The sequence below is a fragment of the Stegastes partitus genome, unplaced genomic scaffold (assembly GCF_000690725.1).
Source record: "Stegastes partitus isolate 25-593 unplaced genomic scaffold, Stegastes_partitus-1.0.2 Scaffold9, whole genome shotgun sequence".
Classification (NCBI taxonomy): domain Eukaryota; kingdom Metazoa; phylum Chordata; class Actinopteri; family Pomacentridae; genus Stegastes; species Stegastes partitus.
This window is the reverse complement of record NW_007577740.1, coordinates 203,205-222,044: the sequence shown is the minus strand read 5'-3', so window position 1 is coordinate 222,044 and position 18,840 is coordinate 203,205. Positions and strand designations below refer to the sequence as shown.

The 18,840-nt window shown below is 39.1% G+C and overlaps 1 protein-coding gene across 2 annotated transcripts in view; it reads right to left on the bottom strand.

The window, feature by feature from the left end:
• rngtt (RNA guanylyltransferase and 5'-phosphatase) overlaps positions 1–18,840 on the bottom strand; it is a 117,588-nt gene that overhangs the window by 57,115 nt on the left and 41,633 nt on the right. For both annotated transcript variants that reach the window (XM_008284375.1, XM_008284368.1), the window contains 2 exons: positions 17,867–17,938; positions 8,589–8,753 (listed from right to left, as the gene is read on the bottom strand). In XM_008284375.1, the coding sequence (XP_008282597.1) occupies positions 8,589–8,753; positions 17,867–17,938 (237 nt within the window). The remainder of the gene's footprint in view (positions 1–8,588; positions 8,754–17,866; positions 17,939–18,840) is intronic.

The following is an 18,840-nucleotide window of genomic DNA, read 5'->3' as shown; positions in this document are numbered from 1 at the left end:
ACAAATTAAAGGTTGCAGTGCAGAAAGGATGCAGGTTTGTACTGTAATAACAGCAGATGCACAGGCTGTCTTGGTAATTGTTGACAGGGATGGAGCCAAGAATGTCATGACATTATGTTGGATCAAACAGAAGAGGAAGACAGACAGCAGACTAAAGGCAGAGCAGTGAAAAACAGAAGGAACTCAAAAGTCCTAAAAACATCCGAGCAAAGACACTTAGTAACCTGACCCAGAGGATGCATCTTTCTTTCCTTGAGTACATGCTTGTCAAGCTTAATTGAGATTTAACTATGGGAGGCATACTCTTATTAGGCTCGCACTTTCACAACATATTAAATATTGCACTATATTGGCATTCCTTAGTTATCACACAATTGTATCATAGCTCTTTACAGCAGAAAAGACTCCATTTAAGCTTAAGGAGGCAAACTAAAGAATTTCATTATTTGTTGAACATTTTTCCAACAACTGGTTAATCATCTGGTCTCTGAAAAGGCAAGAATTTCAGTTTTTGAGATGTTCTTAGGGCATTTCACCTTTAGTTGATAGTCAGTCATGTAGAGGAAAGAAAGAGGAGTGTCTAACATGCAACAAAGGTCCCCAAGCCAGGAGTCAAACCACTGATGCTGCAGTTACGGTGTGTAGTATGTGCCTTAACTACTAGATCACCGCAAGGTCTGGGAAATAATTTGTAAAATAGTCCACATTTCCATTTCCAGAGGCACAATGACACATTTAAATTGCCCTTTTCCAAAACCAATATTCTGGAACTGTTCAGTTTTGCATCTCATAAACCAAAGAAAAGCAACCAAGAAGCTGGTGACTAGTGATGTCTAAATATTTTGTCCTGAAGCAAAACCCCTCCCTACTGCAGCATCCCAGTAGTTTATGTTCTTGTACCAGAAGTGAGAAGTTTAGTATGACTTTATAATTTATAGCACAGAAATGATTAAACACTTAAGTCCAAAGACTTTCTGAAGAAAGACACTTGGTGACCTGCCCCTGAAGACACATGTTTCTTTCCTTGAGTACATCAACTCTGAGCCTGGAAGGCACAAGGAGAGCAGGCAAGCAGAACAGCTAAAAATGAGCTGCTACGCTTCAATACTGCCACACATTCAGCCGCTCTCTTCAACGAATCCGACCTTTACTGTATAGATATGCCATGCATCATCAGTCGTTGCATAATGTCTTGGAGACTTTGAAGAAAACTAAAAAATCTCAAAGCAACTGAGGTAAACAAACATTACTCATCGAGCCCATGTCGTGTGTTCTTCCAAGCAGCATAAGCCTTTATACAACAGTCAACATGTTTCCCTCTGTGAGTGGGTGCAGCATCAGCAGCAGGAGAGAGATTGCAGGTTATGAAGTGCAGCTTACTCTTGAACCTAACCGTGGAGGATGTTTGTATTACCAAGGCCAGAGATTCAGGCTGATGGATGCTTTTGTTGCAGTGTATTTCATAAACTAGCTGTGAGATTCTGACTACCTATATTCCCCCCACTAAAGGATTCAGCAATTTTTAATGTCAATTTGACCAAAAAAATACTGTCGATTTACAGGTTAATAACACAGCTTTTACTTCACTACTTTAGTCATTATCCAGCCAAGGCTTAAAACAAAACTATGACATGGCAGAGACACGTAGGGTAAACCCAAAGCATGTTAAGAAAAACATCCATCTCCTGATAAATTTGTGTTTGGGTTGAGTGGAGCCACCACAGATGAGCTCAGCTTACAGAGGTGTCAGGTCAGGGAGGAACAAGGACGGAACAAGCAGACTGACAGCCCTCTGCTAATGAGACATGCTTTCTTTTAGCCTGACCACAATAACCCTGCTTCAACTACAAAAGCAGGACTCTGAGTCTGGGTATAACAATAATGATAAGTGGACCGTGGGAGGAGAATGTTTACATGGTACCGACGGTTTTTAATGACAACTACACCCGCTGGAGAGAAAGGTGAGCCAGGAAAGGATAAAGAGTCTTCTCATCCCACTTAATCCCTTTACACATGAGTAATTGTTTTTGTTTGACAAAAGTAATTATTGTGTACCTTGCTCAAGCCGAGAACAGCTGCTGCTGAACATTCAAATTTAAATGTTTTTCAACTGACCTTTCAGAGTGTACCCATTTAGAGTCCATCCTTATCTGGAAATTTAGTCACTCTGGCTTTGCTGAGATAATTTTAAATAAAAATAAATGTGTGCTGGTTGATCTTTGGAAGTATTTTTTAAAAGCAGCTGCAGATTTTGCAGCGGCAGGCGCAGACATCCTCAAGGCCACAGATGACAATCAACACACGACTAATATACAGTATATTATACAACATAAGCGAGTACACTCCTATGAAATATCACTCAAATGTTGAATAATTTAAAACTGTATCCCCTTACAGTTACATCAAGGTTAAATGGTAGGGTATTTGCTCTTATGTCATCTCTCCATAACCTTTAACGCTTTTTGCCGCTGCATGTCATACATGCGTGCTTCACTGTCAGGACTACGCATTCCCAGTGGCAGTTCAGACTAGGTTCATGCCAAATATACTGAACATCATCTGAGCCATACAAATGTATGAATGTATTGTATGTTTTTGTCTAAACTGACCAACAAAATGTCCTCCCACTGTTCAAGAAGCTTCTTTTTATGTTCTTAAGCAAAGCTTTATGTCGCAATCTAGTATCATAAAGCAAAGTTTCCTTTTCTTGCATGTCTTCCACAGAGGTTGACTAAATGCAATGTCTCTTTCCCTGTCTGAGTTGTCACAGAAACTCTGATTCCCACTGACAACCCCTGTGCCAAGTCTAAAGCACTAGCTTGTCTGCTTCTAGATAGAGAGAGGCTGTACTGTCATTGTACAAAATACAGTGAAACTTGCGTGGTACCTCACGACAGTCAGCAGCAGTGCAACATGGAACACTCTTTAAAAAATAAGAATAAAAAGATAAAGAATAAAATAAAGTGAATTTAAAAAGAAGTTGTCTATATACATATGTACAGTAACTACATAAAACTGTGCAAATAGTGGAGTGCAAAATAGTGCAGAGTAAACAGGTGGCACATTGAATATGTACAGTGTGTGAAAACTTTAGTACAGCGGTATTGCACTGTACTTCTAGAGCTAGATTGTGGAAGTACTGCACTGTCTGTGCAGTGATTTTAGGAGGGCAACCACTGTAGCTCTGATTGGTGGTACTACGACACATTCTATATCACCTCTATACTGCTGCAACTTTCTAAACAGTTTTTAATTGGCCACTGATCTTCCTATATCATTTTCTATCTTTGTGAAGGCTCACAATCATATTTTTCAGTTCCATCTACAATTCTTTTCCAAGTGGAGTCATGATGCAGTTAAGACACAGCTTTTGGGTCTGAAACGACTACAAGTTCTGGTGCTCACAGGTCATTATATAAACCTTTATATGCAGTCTTAGTCATCAGATTTTCTAAATTGTGTGCCAGTGTTCATGGGTGTATTTACTTGCTTACTTATCTACTTACTGTTACACTGGGTTTCTACTTTAGGGCCTGTATTTTTTGTATAGTCTTTCAAATGTATTTTGTTTTCAATTGTTCATAAGAGAAAATATTCACACTAGTTCTACTCAGAAACAATGCAATTGCATTGAGAGACAATACAATTTTGAATCATTTGACACTGAAGTCATCTCACAGGGGTGTACTCACTGATTTTCGAGTTGATTTAAAGTATTACCCTGTCATTACTACACAATCGGAGGACTAACATCAGAAAATGTCAAGATTGTCAGCAAGTGAAAAACCAAGAGGTATGTGATTCGGCTGGATTAGATCAGTTTGTCATTGCCCAGTGGGATAACTATTTGGCCCATTGATGGGCACTAACAAATAATAAAGGAGAAATAAGTCAAAAGTCAAAACATACGACAAATGAATACATTAATTTTACTTAAGAGCCATCTTAACTAATTCCACACATATACAAATTAATAAATCCATTTTTAAAACTGACAACAAGCGATGAATCTATAAACGCGATTAATAAAACAGGCGAGAAATATACAAGAAAACGGTAACTACTGACAACACCAAACACAGTGGACTTCAACTTCTACTTCTTTCCTGCAGTCTATAACCAATCTGGAGTCAAGACACTTTAAGCAGCAGCTTTTTCTAAATAAACTTGTTAATCCTATTCTAAGCACTGACAATAATTGTTGTACTCCAACATAAAACAACATAAAATAAGACACAACCAAACTGCTCAATCACATCATCCATATCAAATAATCAGATTTCTAGGTTACAGATACAGAGACTACTTTGAATACTTTGGGTTCTAAGTTTTCAGCTTATATTCTTGAGAGGAAACTGCAGCAGCAAAGTAGCCTTTGGTGCAAGACAAACAATGGCCCACCATAGAAAATAAGCGCTTTAACACACTTAAACAATTGTAACTTTATTGTGCATTGGCCCTATTTCACTTCACTATTTACATTCTAAGGGAAGTGAGGGAAGAAACTTGGCTGATTTATATTCAGTGCATGCACTAAACCTTAACCTCAGCTGCTGTGATTAGGTTCACACTCCATGAAAAGACTGTAATCTTACAAACGTATTTAGATAACTACTTTTTAGGTCTTCATCTAAATTCAATCTCAGTTTAAAAAGGTAACTAAAGATGAGATTTGCTCTAAGGTAAGAAAATTCTTTCACCCGGTCTTCCTCTGTCCAATTCACCTCTATCTGGACTCCTGGGGTGAGCCGAGTGATGGCCTGGGGCCAGTTGGAGATATCGATCTCATGATAGGAAACTTTATTCATCTTTCTGATATTATCAATGAGTGTGAGACATTAGACATACCCTGTAAAGGGCAAAAACAAACTCACCCAATCTGATTTCTTTTAGTAATTTTAACGTTGCCAAATTTGTATTTTGTTAAATCTGGAAATGCTCTGCAATTGTCTGGCTTATTCACACAGGGCACACCTCGGAAGTGCTTTCTTTTCTTTTTTTACTTTGAAGAACAATGAATTTAGTAGATGTGCATCTCTTCAAATGCTTTTTTTGTGTGACCAACAATGTAAAACCTTGCAACAGTTTACAAGCTTCAAAGAGAAGCAAGCAAAAACTGAATATAGCACTTTTTAGGAGCTGGGACCAGAGAGTTTTTGAATCCTAAAGAATGAGCAATCATCTAAATTGTACTGATTAGTTGTCCACTGTCTGTCTGTTATTCGACTAATCACTGCAGAACTACACAGAAACACATAGTGACTGCAGTGCCCAGATAAAACAAAAGCACTGAGTAATTTAAATGTTTGAGATTTATCATCAGGGTTGAATATGTCACAATAAAAGTCCAGTTTAGAAAAAGTTGATTGTTGAAACTAGAAATCTAAAATTTAAGAAAAAATAAAATGGGGCTACTGGAGTTTTTTTTTTTTTGGACATGTAAAGCCCACTCTCTATGGAAATTGCAAATAACATAATCAGCTTTTGGCAGGCAGAAACCTTAACACCCATTTCTGTTATTCAGGAAGGAATGTGAATTTCTACCTTGTAAACTGATCCTCTGTGGAAACTGCCAATCCTCTTCAATTCAGCAAGCAGGAAAATGACCAGGAATCCCACTCTTGCCTTGATTTCTAATTCCATGCAAGGAATGCATAAATCTCTGCCCAATACACTCTTTGACCAATTTACCAGAAAGGAACTTCATCGGTATGTATTGAGCATGCTGCATATATTTACATAGAACATCGGCCAACCCTAAGTCACTCTGAAAGTATTTTACAAGTGTACTTCATCAAGAAAATAAGTTAACTTACTTGCTGGTAAGTTAAAACAAGAGCTCATATGTCAGTACATTTGCTTAAAGTGACATTCATAACAACTGGGGAAAAATTTTGCAGCATTTATATAAGGATGTGGAGCTTTAAAGGCAGGAATACAGGTACAGTAGTTTCAGACACTATAACTATTATAGAGATATATACATATGTTATGTATTTCATGTTTATGTGTTTATTTAGTAAGTCAGTTAAATACAAAAAATTGTAGGCAATTGTTTAGCTTTCAGAACCTCAGCCTGCTAACAAGTCAACAGCATACACAACGAGGTGTATTGTCTCGTGTCCTTCCAGCCAGCTTGCCAAGAGGAAAATTACATTGATGGTAAATATTGTCTGTTATGGGTGCAATCAGCTAATTTTAGCAATAACACACTTTCCAACAGTCATTGATTTACTAATGTTTGATGTGCAGTTCCAGCAGAAAAAAGTCTAAGCTCATATTGTGATATTCATGACAGTCACTTCATTTTTCATGTCATTTAAACAGGTTCCAAAACTAAACCATTTGCACCAGATACTGTATGAAAATAAAATTAAAATTCTGCAAACCTCACTGCACCCAGAAAGCCAAAAAGTGACACCACTGCAACCAACAGTCATGTGATAAACAAGTAGGGAGTATTTGGCTGAACAGCAGGCTGTGTTTACATGGAGCAGGTACGAAGCAAGGATGGAAACAAATTAAAAATGTAGGTAGTAAATTATCTGTTGTCTTCCATTGTTTCCCAGTGTTGTCACACGTGTGCACATGTAGATTTCAGGATTTGTTTTAATTTTCATAAAATAAATAATCAAATACATTCCAGTTTTTTTTTCAGTGCTTTTTTTTTGTAATGGCATTATAACAAGCACATTTTTGACTACTCTCTGCTTCCAGCCATGGTTTTGATGTCTCCATAGCAGTGCAGAGCTAGATATTACAGTACAAATAAAGACCACATTAAAAAAAGATCCTGACAGGAGCAAAAGTACGCCCAGAACCTGCTTGGGGAACCCACAACTATATTTCTTTAAATAATGTTCTGCAGGCACAGTAAGTGAAGGGCCTGGTTTACATCAGATGCATGTAAATAAATCCACCATTTAAAACACAGAAGAATCCCCCAAACATAAACTATGTATTCTATCAAACTAGTGACAAAACTGAACAAGCTACATGTAATTGACTGTAGCGCAAGCAGCACAAACCAAGTTTACAAATGCCATTTTGGAATTAATTTCTACTGTTTCGTCAGCCGAGTCCATTCAGTCTGCACAAGAGGGAAATTCCAAAAATATATCCAGCTATTCTGATGTACAAATTCTATAATACAAAAAGGGTTCTTTATAACATAATTAGAAAAATGGAGGAAGCACAAAGAATAAATGGCTCAAATTGGTGAAGAATTGTCAGCAAGAATGTTTAAGTGTCTGAAATGAAAAACAGCAGCCTAGCAACAGACAAAAGCCATCATACAACCCCAGCCTGAGACTGAAATCTGCCTCTGAGGAATTTCTGGTTGATATGCTATGAAGTGGAGGGTTGTGCTGCTATGAATTAATGAGCCAGATTCCAGTTTCCCTCTTTTAATGTCAAATACAACAGAGATACAACTGTATGGGGAGCAGATGGCCACTGAACAACACAATAGGGCAGTCAGAAACCAGACACAGCGCCAGTGACTTCACTCCTAGAATATCTTCATCAGCATGAACCCTGAAGCTTGCGGGGATGACCCCTCATAAAGGTTCTTAGAAAAGTGGGTAGCACAGGGTTAGACCAGAAGTAACGTAACCATTCATATGAAGAATTTGACAAAGTACAAAAACACCAAGATATGAGCAGTGGCAGAGGAAGACATGTGACAAATACACAAGAAACATCTAACGCCTCTCCCCCACCGTTCACCTTGATCATCTGTGAATACGGGGTGCCGAGATTTCTGACTGATCTTGGGCCGAGCAAAACATCAAATTAACCGCGTGCTGACCTCCCACAGCACAGACCTGATAGTAGGGCACAAGTGCACGCCTTTGAGGAAGGCTTAACAGCTATTCAGAAGATAAAAGCTCTGCTGTTTTCAGCCTGTGAACAGCACAACACGAGAACTTGAGAAATGCCAGTTTATTTATTTCATGATAAATAAAACAATAACACCAAAAAATATGATCCAAAATAAACAGCAAGGTATGACTGAATTAACATCAAAAAGCATTTTAAGCTTATTCATGGTATTAATGAACCAATAAAGCAATATCAGGAGCTGGACATTCAAAAAATCCATGAAATGATGTCCTCTCTTGTACTTGTGCGCTCACACAATAATTACTCACATCAGCAGTGTATTATGACGCTAACACCTACTGTCATAAAGCTGAGTCTGATCACTCCCAGTGGCTACAGATCTCATCTACAAGTTCTTTCCCTCAGGTCTGACTCAAGGAGACTGCCGGTTTCCAATTTGAGACTGTGCTTTTCATTAGATGCCGGTGCATAGACATGTTTCAGCGACTTTTACTTCCCTCACCTGGGACCAATTTAGCCATGAAGAGCTGTTGCCCTGGAGATCACAACTTCCAGGTATATAAGTGGGACACCACTGACTCACAAATTGCATTTGAGGATACAATATGTAGGAAACTTAGGTCGTCTCTGTTTGTACATTTCTGTGTGAAAAGCAAGAATTGGCTTTGACTGGGTCACATCTGTCACAGAAATGGGCAGGAAAGTGGGTTGGAAAGAGAAAAGAGCATATTTGATTACATTACCTTGCGCGACGCATGGATGTCAAAGAAGGGCTTATTTCGGACGCTGAAAGGTTCCTTGGTTTTGTCAATCTGTCCAGTCTTCATCTTTTCCATGCGGGGAGAAATGATTTCCTTTTCTATGCATAACAGCCGGATATTGAAATCACACTGGCCAACCGGCTGTCCCTGAAACACAATAAAAATAAATAAAAATGTACCCTAGAAATGTTACTCTTTAGGTCTAACATGTATGTGTAGCAGTTTTTATACTTCATAAAATTATTATCATACACGAGAAAACAACTCTGAACAGTCCTTATTTAGATTTAACAGATGTTTCTTCTGGACTACATAAAAACATACATTTTAAAATACATCTTGATTGGAAAAATATTCACCAGACATTTGAACATCAATAAGTTGTTGTAAGGTTCAGGACTAACAATTTTGTCATCAAAACAAGACAGACATTATTAGATTAGATATTAGATAACAGACTCCTACACCATAGTCACACTAGTTGTCATCCAAATTGTAATGTACACTTTGGAAAGAGGGCTGCAAGGTGCCGCAGTTGGTAGCACTGTTGCCTCGCAGCAACAAGGTTGCCGGTTCGCGTCCCAGTGGGGGCACCGGAATCTTTCTGCGTGGAGTTTGGGTTCTCTCTGGGTTCTCTGGCTTCCTCCCACACAGTCCAAAAACATGTTGAGGTTAATTGGTGATTGTAAATTGTCCGTGGGTGTGAATGTGAGTGTGCTTGGTTGTCTGTCTCTAGGTATAGCCCTGTGATAGACTGGCGACCTGTCCAGGGTGTCCCCTGCCTTCACCCTAAGTCGGCTGGGATAGGCTCCAGCCCCCCCGCAACGATAGTGAGGATTAAGCGGTGTATAGATAATGGATGGATGGACTTTGGAAAGATTCTTGGAAACCTTTTCAGAGGCTCAAAAGGATCGAAGACTTGCAATGGAGGTGACACGATAGTTAATAAATACGTTATCCGACTGACAGAAAATGAAGTGGCAACTCTTAGAAACTCCTGTACAATCCAGTGTAATTAAGCGCAACACATTCTGCCACTACCCTTTACAAGCTTATATTGTTCACTTTTTGTTGATATGGTCAGAAATGTATTAATTTAATTAAATGTGTATTGCTGAGGTGAAAGGTTGAAGCTGTTCTAGTGTTTGTAGAAGAGTCTATTACGTGTATCAGATGCTGCTCTAGTTAAAGTGGCTTATAGAAGTCAACAGCTGTAGTCAATCCTAATCACTCACGAGGAGTTAAGATGTCATGCCACTAAGAAACTTTAAATAACATCATTTTCTACATCACCAAAACTGATACGTCAAGTTGCTGGATGTATATTTTTGACTCAACAGATTTTGTCATATTTCCAGTACAACTACAATAAATCTATGTAGGAACCAAAACACATCAATGTTGTGAAAAAAAGCATGCTTTTCAATGATTCCATCATAGAAATATAACAGTTGAAAGAGTCACTATAAACTCAAGACTGCCACGACATACATGGTCTTTAAAAGTGCATGTGACCTTATGTTCATAGCTGTATCTTTTTTCCCCACTCCATTGTACTATATGTTAGCCTATATCCTGAATTGTCAAGCACAATAATAATAGCTGACTTAGTAATGAACATTATTGCTAGGTGGAGGCCTAATGAGCACTAAAGTCAAGGCATATATAGTAACATCCTCATAGCATCAATACTAGTGACTGATTGCAGCTTCTACTCTGAGCTATGCCACAGTTGAACAGTATGCAGGTGTGTACTCTGAGCCTTGGACACAAAGACCTTGCAGTCAGTTAAGCTCCAGGGGAATACACACGCCAAAAGCAAATACAACTGTGGAATTAGTTTTTCGTTGTCACTATGACAACCGCCCATCATTGGCCAGACACACACTTGTTCTACACAGATAAGCACATAGACCTGAGCCATCACTGTCTTTCACACAGACAGGGCCACCAAGGCTGAGCAAAGGTGCCACCAAGCCCATCTGGCAGCCCACTGTGGAAAAACAACAACAACAACAACAACAAAAAACAAAACAAAACAAAGCGTGAGTGCCCCTGGTTATTAATAACAAAGCTTGGGTGGAAAATTAGAACAGCCAAGAAACAAATTTAACAACCATGACTGTATGACCATAATAAAGTGTTAAATGTTGCAGAGGAGTTATGATTAAACAGGCTTGGTACAGCTCAGTCAACTGACAGTCACCACCACATATCTCTGCCGCCTAATTGACAAAGTGATTAAAAACAATGACTCACAGATTTCACTTTTATTAGAACAAAAAAGAAAAATTGCTGAAGTGAGTTCTGAAAACATGCCAGATAGACATGGACTTGATGGATGACAACAATCTGACATTTAATATTTCTCACAAGTTATCGGAGAGAAAAAAAAGGAGCCTAAACTCCAGCTAAGCTGTCATTTCTTTGTTGCCAAAACACATTGAAAACCATGACAAGCTAATATTTTCTCACCTGCGTGTGATGAGCAGAACATTTATTTAAAATGCCAGATACCTCCAAATATGTTCCAATCTAAGTACCCAACCCAAATTATTTTTTCACCAGGATAAAAAAGGCAGATGGCAAAAAATCATGAAGATTCATACCATAGACTCATTTCTTACCTTCATACTTGACATACTAGGCATCTGGCACTGTTAACTACAATGTCTATTGCAAAGAACAAATATGCTTATGGAAAACAACAGCCATTCCTTAGGAGGTCCTCAGTGATCATTCTAGGAGCCCTAATTTCTCCTTTGTATGCAAATGTTCTCTCTCGAATAAAATCTAAAAGCTTCTGGCTATTACAGCAAAAGAATCAAAAGGTTTTTCCAAATGGAAAACTGTGAATAATGCTTGTTACAATTTCAATTAGACAAAGAAGATCCAAAGACATTCAATTTACTATGACACGAAAATAATTGAAAAAATCAAATCCAATTACTAGCCTCGAGCTGAAAAAACTGAACTAATAGAGAAGTGATTGAATTAAAAGAATAAAAATAGTTTCTGAATAATTTGCTGTTAATAAATGAAAAGATTAACAGACTACTGTAAACATTTCTTCATTCAAGTGTCTGACACTGAAAGAACTGGAAGAGAAATCTGACAAACTTTCTGATTTTTTTTTTTTCCACATTTGGCAAATGTAATGACCTTATGAGGAGGAAAAGTCATCCTTAAAATATCCACATCATCAGTTGAACGAGTATAATTACAGCTCAAGATATCAATGATTTGACCACTTTAAACTTCATTTAGGATATCTGAAAGGAACCATGCGGTTGTCTCGGATTGGTGGTAATTAAAGATATGTTGTACAAGTATTATGACTGGACAGGAAAAACTCAATATCTACAACTAGAACTACAAGTAGTCTTAATTGAGTAGCAGATATGTGCAAGTGGGTTAGGGTTAGATGGACGCATGCGATTCGCAGGACAAGAACTGCTCTCAGCATTTGATACACTCATTAGACTCAGCCATAAACACTGCAACAGGAGAGTCTGAGGAGCCAAGTACAAATCTGAAGAAGCAATCACTGACTTGAACAAGTCAGGAAAGTCCCTTGGAGTCATTTCATAGATGCTTCAGATCCCAAACTCATCTGTGCAAACAATTGTTTGTTAGTATAAAGTGCATAGTTCAGCTGTGTCACTTATCAAGAAGAAAACACAAGCGATCACCTGTTGCTGAGAGACAATTAGCCAGGATGATCAAGAGTCAACCAAGAATCACCAAAAAACAGGTCTGCAATGAGTTAGAAGCTGCTGGAACACAGGTGTCCGTGTTCACGCTCAAGTGTTTTACATCACCATGGGCTGAGAGGCTGGCATACAAGAAAGAAGCCCATCCTCCAGAAGTGGCATCTTAAAGCTCCACTTAAGTTCTCTGCTGATCAAATAGATAAAAAAAAAAGCCTTTTGGAGGAAAGTTATGTGGTCAGATGAAGAAAAAAAAAAAAGACCTATTGAGCCACAATGACAGGAAATATGTTTGGATTGGAGAAAGTGAAGCCCTTAACCCTGAAAATGTTAAACCTACCATCAAGCCTGGTAGCGGTAGTATTTTGAGTATCGTTGATTATCACTGATTATCACATGTAAGGATTTGCCACATTAGTCTGTTACATATCTTTGCAAATTAAATATTTAGAGTTTTTTGGTGGATGGACAGAACACAAAGTGAAACCATAAGCTTTGGTTGTGAATAATAGTCATGGTCAATTTTCAGTATTATATTACAGACAAATTAAACTTCGAAGAACTTGTTTGGATGTTTCTTTAAGGCCCTTTTTGTTTCCCTGTAGGGTGACTGCTATAACCATGCTCCATTCTCCTGGAGCAACAGCTGGTATCATGTCCCACACATTCAGCACCATCTGTCAGCTGTGTCATCAGGATCGAACAAGATGTAAGTGTGGATGATTCAAGGCATGTGCTGTCCACAACTATGAAAACAGAGCAGATAAAAATCTTGTTAATCTTGTTGTTGTAAAGATCAGTTATATTCGTGAAATTGGCCGGCTATTTTTAGTTTTTGCTGTTATTCTTGGTGGTAATCTGTCTTGATTGCTCATGGTTGCTAGATACAGCAAATTCAAACTTGTAGCTGCCATTTATTGTGCTGCATTGCTTTCTCTTGCTATAATCGGTGCAAGTCAGGATATGTGATAAGCAAGAGCGATGGATCAAGCTGGATGTAGAAAATTTGTTAAGGAACATTTGCTTTAGATCTAAAGCTGCTGTCATACATCACCTCAGGACACTTGGCGCTTGCCATCTTAATATACTATACACATCCTGTGAAGCTAAGAATTTCACATCAGTGCAAATGTACACTAAGACTTTCCAACTGACTGATAATTTGTCAACTAATTGACAATATGATGAAGTCTGTAATTAAGGAGGATATTTGCATTTTTCTTAATTGCTTGCAATACTAGTCGGAATATTTATATATAAAGTCGCTCAGTGACATGAAAGGTTGGAAAGTGAAAATTACATAACCCTGCTTTATGGGCAAACTGAACAGAGAGCATAAAGAAACTATATATATCCGCACACATTAAATGTTAAACACCCAAGAGAAGCAGAATCAGAAATAAAGCGGTGAGGTGGGCGAGGTTAACGGATGACAAATACATAAAAGCAGAGACAGTGCTGGGAATTCTGTTGAAAGGACTGCAACTGTCTCAGATAATTTGGGATAAATGACTTATACACCGTTGACAAAATCCGTACTGGGACCAGTCAACACAGGCTTAATGTGCAGCTTCCTTTGGGAATATTCCTTGGGAAAAAAGCACAGAGGCTTTTATACTGTTTAGTCCTAAAACTTTTTATTAAAACATTGTATCTCCCGTTTATCTGTTGATAACAAACCAATTATATAAAGGCAATATTTTAGGGCACAGTCACAGCAAGTAGTTTAAAAAAAAAAAAAAAAAAAACTTGCGAAAAACTGAATTTATTTCATTGGGGCTTTAATCCAGGTGACATCAGTTATTGCTAGTATGATAGTTATATTAAAAGAGGGAAGAGAAATGGCTTTAATTTCAGAATTCCTCTATATTTTCCTGGGGTGTGAAGCAGTCAGATCAATAAGACAGAAATAACACAAAGGGCAGATCCAAAGACAATTAATAAAGTTTTTGCCGGTAATATTAAAGTTTGGATTCCACAACCAAATAAATGTGAGAAGATTTGAATGAAACCTTGAACACGGAATAGCCTCCAGTTCCTGAAACTCTGATTCACCGTCTTCTACCTTTCTAAGAGCTGGAATCTCTCTCATCTTTTGGCTTTGAGTGACGGTCTACCTGGGTCTAAAAATACAGACTGGCAGGTTATAGGGCAGAATTTATGACGTTAGTCTATCTAGTTAAAGGATGAGGCCCTGAGGTGTACTGTTGTACTGTTCCTGTTCCTTTATGAGTCACTTCAACACAGAGCTAGGCTTACCTCATAGAGCTTTAAAAAATGTATTTCACATATAGCAAAGAGCTGTCAGATCACTAAGTTTCAGCAAGGTTTAAGGGGTTGCAAGATAATATATAGAACTCAAAAAAAATAATTCTTACAGAAATTTGGGAAACAACGTGAAAAAGAGAATAATGATCTGTGGGTGAACTGTGCTCAATAAAGACATGTGCAGCCAGTGCCAGTAGTACATTATTATTTCAACGGAAAATCCAGAGCACAACACGAACTGTACTCTGTGTTGAATTTTCAGAATTTTTAGTTATCAAATATGGAGGATTACTACCTCCTCATCAATACTTTAGGACGGTTATCCTCACAATAACCACTTATTTCACGAATAAATGTCCACATATTCAACCACATGTTCAAAACGGAAATGAAGTTGAAGACTGGCATCATAATCATTGGCAAAATGCATGCGACAGTGGCAGCGGAATGGTTTGGATGTAATTTTTGAGCTGTGCCTGAAGTCATTGGTGAAAGCACATTAGCGTTTATTACCAACTAGAGGCCAATGATAATCCACAACCAGGATGTGCGTGTGTCTGTCTACTTGTATGTCCTCTAATGTGCTGTAAGTGAATGTCTTTCTCTATGTAGTCTGGGCAGCCACAGCATTAAAAGCAGGTGCTTAATATTGTGTAGGTCCCTCTTGAACCAACTCTGACCCACTGACTCCAAAAGACCTCTGAAAGAGTCCTGTTGTTCCAGACCCTCTTTGTCATGTTCCTCAAATCACTCCTGAACAACATTTGCAGTGCGGCAGGGAGCATTATTCTGCATAAAGAGCCACTGCCATGAGGAAATACTGTTGCCAGGAGGGGTAGTATGTGGTCTATTGCTGTGTTCAGGTAGGCGATTGGAGGAAATGTTGTGTCTTTTCTGTGTGGTCACAAGCTGGCCCTTGTCAAAGTTGTTAAAATCAGCTACAACATTAAAACTACTGCGAGGTGAAGTGAATAACACTGACTGTTTAAGTAGAATGGCACCTGTCAGTGGGTGGGATATATTAGGCAGCAAGCGAACAATCAACCCTTGAAGTTGATGTGTTGGAACCAGAAAAAAATGGACAAGCAACCTAAACCACTCTGAAATGGGCAAAGTTTTGGCAGCGTGAGGGAGATGGAGGTAGGTGGTTGTAATGCAGCGGCTGATCTGGGCATACTGTATGATGTTCATGCACTGCAGGAGTAAAAAATTCAAAGATATTGCTGGTGAGATATAACTGCAGAGGAGCTACTCGCAGTTATCAGTGCTGCTGCTGGTGTGAAAGACACGGCAGCACAAGCAATACTCTTAGGTTGGAAACCCCTACATAGCTGTAGACTACCTGAATACTAAATTTTCAAGCAAGAGTAAGTCGAATTGACGTCAGTAAAGTTGCACAGACCTCAACTGATAAAGTTTCTGCAACGAATGTTAAAAGCGCTCCTTTCTGTTCACCTGTTAAGCGAGTTGAGCCAATTATCTTGTCTAATTATGTACTTAAAGCAAGATAATGAGGTCGATCAAAATGTCAGCAAACAGGCAGTGATGTAGAGTGCAAACCTCCACAGCTTTATTTCAAAATAACAGCTTTCTACAAAAAATTAAAACTGGGACCATATATGTAATTGTTGTTGTCCTGTCAGTTCTCCCACAGTGGGGGAGCTGACGTTGATTGACAGGCAGCAGCAAGTTCTGAGAAGTACAAAGATCCTTTTCTAAAAATATTTTACTGCAAAAGTTGAAACGGAAAATGAACTCCCATGTCTGAGGGTGAGAGTCAAGATCAGTTAGTTATATGGTGGGAGAGGTACTGTACATGTCAGCACACTCAACATAACAGTGATATGCAGGAGGGCTAACTTAACTTATTTATCAACCAAGCTCCGTTCAAGTCCGTCAACTCTTCACGCACAGCGAAATCACCCGATGTGGTGAAAGGGCACACTGTTCTCATTACACTCTGATGGAGAGCATCCCCGTATTGTGCTACACCCAACTTTCCAAACCAGTAGGGTGTCACATTAGACCATGGGCCGAGCAGGTGGTGTGTTCTCCCTCCTGCTACATTTCTACCCTCAGTCTCAGAAAAGAGCCTTAGTGCCAAGGAGCAGCCAACCACAGATAATGGCAAGGGCCAATAATGGCCAGCAAGGATCAATACAGCAGTGCTTTACTGATGGCTCGGTGGGAGTCATGCGGAGCTGCTAACCTCTGCACCATCTCACAACGACGCTCTCCTCACCACTGGAGCCTTTATTGAGCTGCTTGCTTGTGTGATCCTCTAATCGATGGAAAAAGGAGGCGACAGACAAACACAATGGCTGAAGTAACTCCTACCCACCTCCTCCCCTCCTCCCAAGGTATTCATCAAGATCGTTTTAAGGAAGACAGCAGAGGCCTGCTAACAACAGGCTCATTTGTCTCGGTGATGCCTGCTTGCCATTAGAAAGATGCAGATTGGTTGAAGGGATGAATTCATTTACAGGTCAAGAGAGTGTTAGTAATTAACAGGCTTACAAGGTTGTCATCCGGCACTTAAAAAAAAAAAGGCCAAGTAAAAATAATGTAACAAGAGAAACATGTTATTACATATGTATAAATAAATGTAGACAAACCAATGCACCAGACACTTACTGCTATCCTACATTAATTCAAGTCATGGACTGACTGGTTCATTTCAATCCAACACAATGGATTGGACTCTAACAACATTAAAAGTCTGGATTAATATTTAATGAAAACTGATGAAAAAATAGGTCAATGTACTGTAGCTCAGCAAAAAACAATTTCAGTGGTGAAAGTATATAAACCTATGTTATAAATATTCATGCATATTCAGACACAACTCCCCCCAGTGTTGTTGCTAAGGTCAGGCTTTATTAAAGCCCAGTGCGTAGCATGGTGCGGGGTCGAGGGGAGCAGCGTGTAGAATGACAAAGCTCCGTCATCTCTATGCTAATACTGCAGAGCCTGGATGAACACTGCTGTGCTGCCTGCTACAGTACAGCACTGAAGGAACCCAACTGGGAATCCGATTTTTCAGGTTTGAGAGATAAGCAAATCCCGTTCCACATCAATGCTTCTTCCTGACGCACTGCTTAATATGTTGTTCTGACCATGACCCCAAAAACAACCCCTTGTGTTGGACCTTTTCAATAGCAAGTAAAAAGCAAAGGACAGGTGGAGCTGCGGTTAGAGATGAATGGTGTGTGTTTTTGTGTATTCAGTCTGAGTTACAGGTCAAAAAAAGAAAACACATTCTCAAATGCTCAGAGTACTCACATTGAACTTGATGATGTCATATATTAAATAGCGGGGGACGGGCTGCCCATTGACCTTGTCAATGATCATCTCCTGCAGGAAAAAGGACAAAGGGTCAGGTCAGAAGAAAAAGATTTAAGAAATGGTAAAGTATAACCGAGTAGAGAAGATGTACAATATAAAGACAAGTTATGGAAGATGGGACACTCGAGTCTGAGCACTCCCCAGACGACGCAACTTCAGAGAGGGATATGCCTGCAGCAATGCAAAGGATAGCAAGGAACCGGGGTGGTGGGTGGTGTGTGTGTGTGTGTGTGTGTGTGCGCATATGGATGCGTCTGTGTGGCATGGTCTGCTGAAGAAGAACATGAAGCAGAAATAGCACTGCACATCTATTATGCAAGGCTCTCAAGTTGAGGTCAGGTGCAGCTGCGATTCAGGACGCTTGATTAGTTTTAAAAGAAGCGTTACACAGAGAGTGAAGCAACAGCAATGGCGTCAACGTCATCCCTGTTGAAGCAGTCTAAGTGAAAGTCGCTTTTGACTTTCTACCTGATAAGAATTTGAGAGTGCAGCACTAAGTTTAGAGAGCTATATTTATTCCTGTTCCCCTTATAAAACATTTAGGCGACTACCTGTGCTATGCTGCTGTAGCTCACAGGTAGCAGGTAAGACATCGCTCAAGGATTCAGCTATCAAACAAAAACACTATTTTGGGGATTCAAACTGACAAAAAGCATGAACATGGTAATGTCATGGGCAGGAACAGCAATGAATGCAAATGTTAAGGTAATTGATGTTCATCTTGTTCGAAGTTCACAGTCAAAAATGAGTCATGCTGTGTCATATTTGTTTTTGAGCACCGGGTCAAGCTGTTGTGACGAAACAAATGTTCAAACAAAACACAAGTGAAAGAACAACCACAAAACTTCCTTGGATTTGAACATTAAAATTCACATGGTCCTTTGTGAATGCCAACACGAACTCTCCGGAGT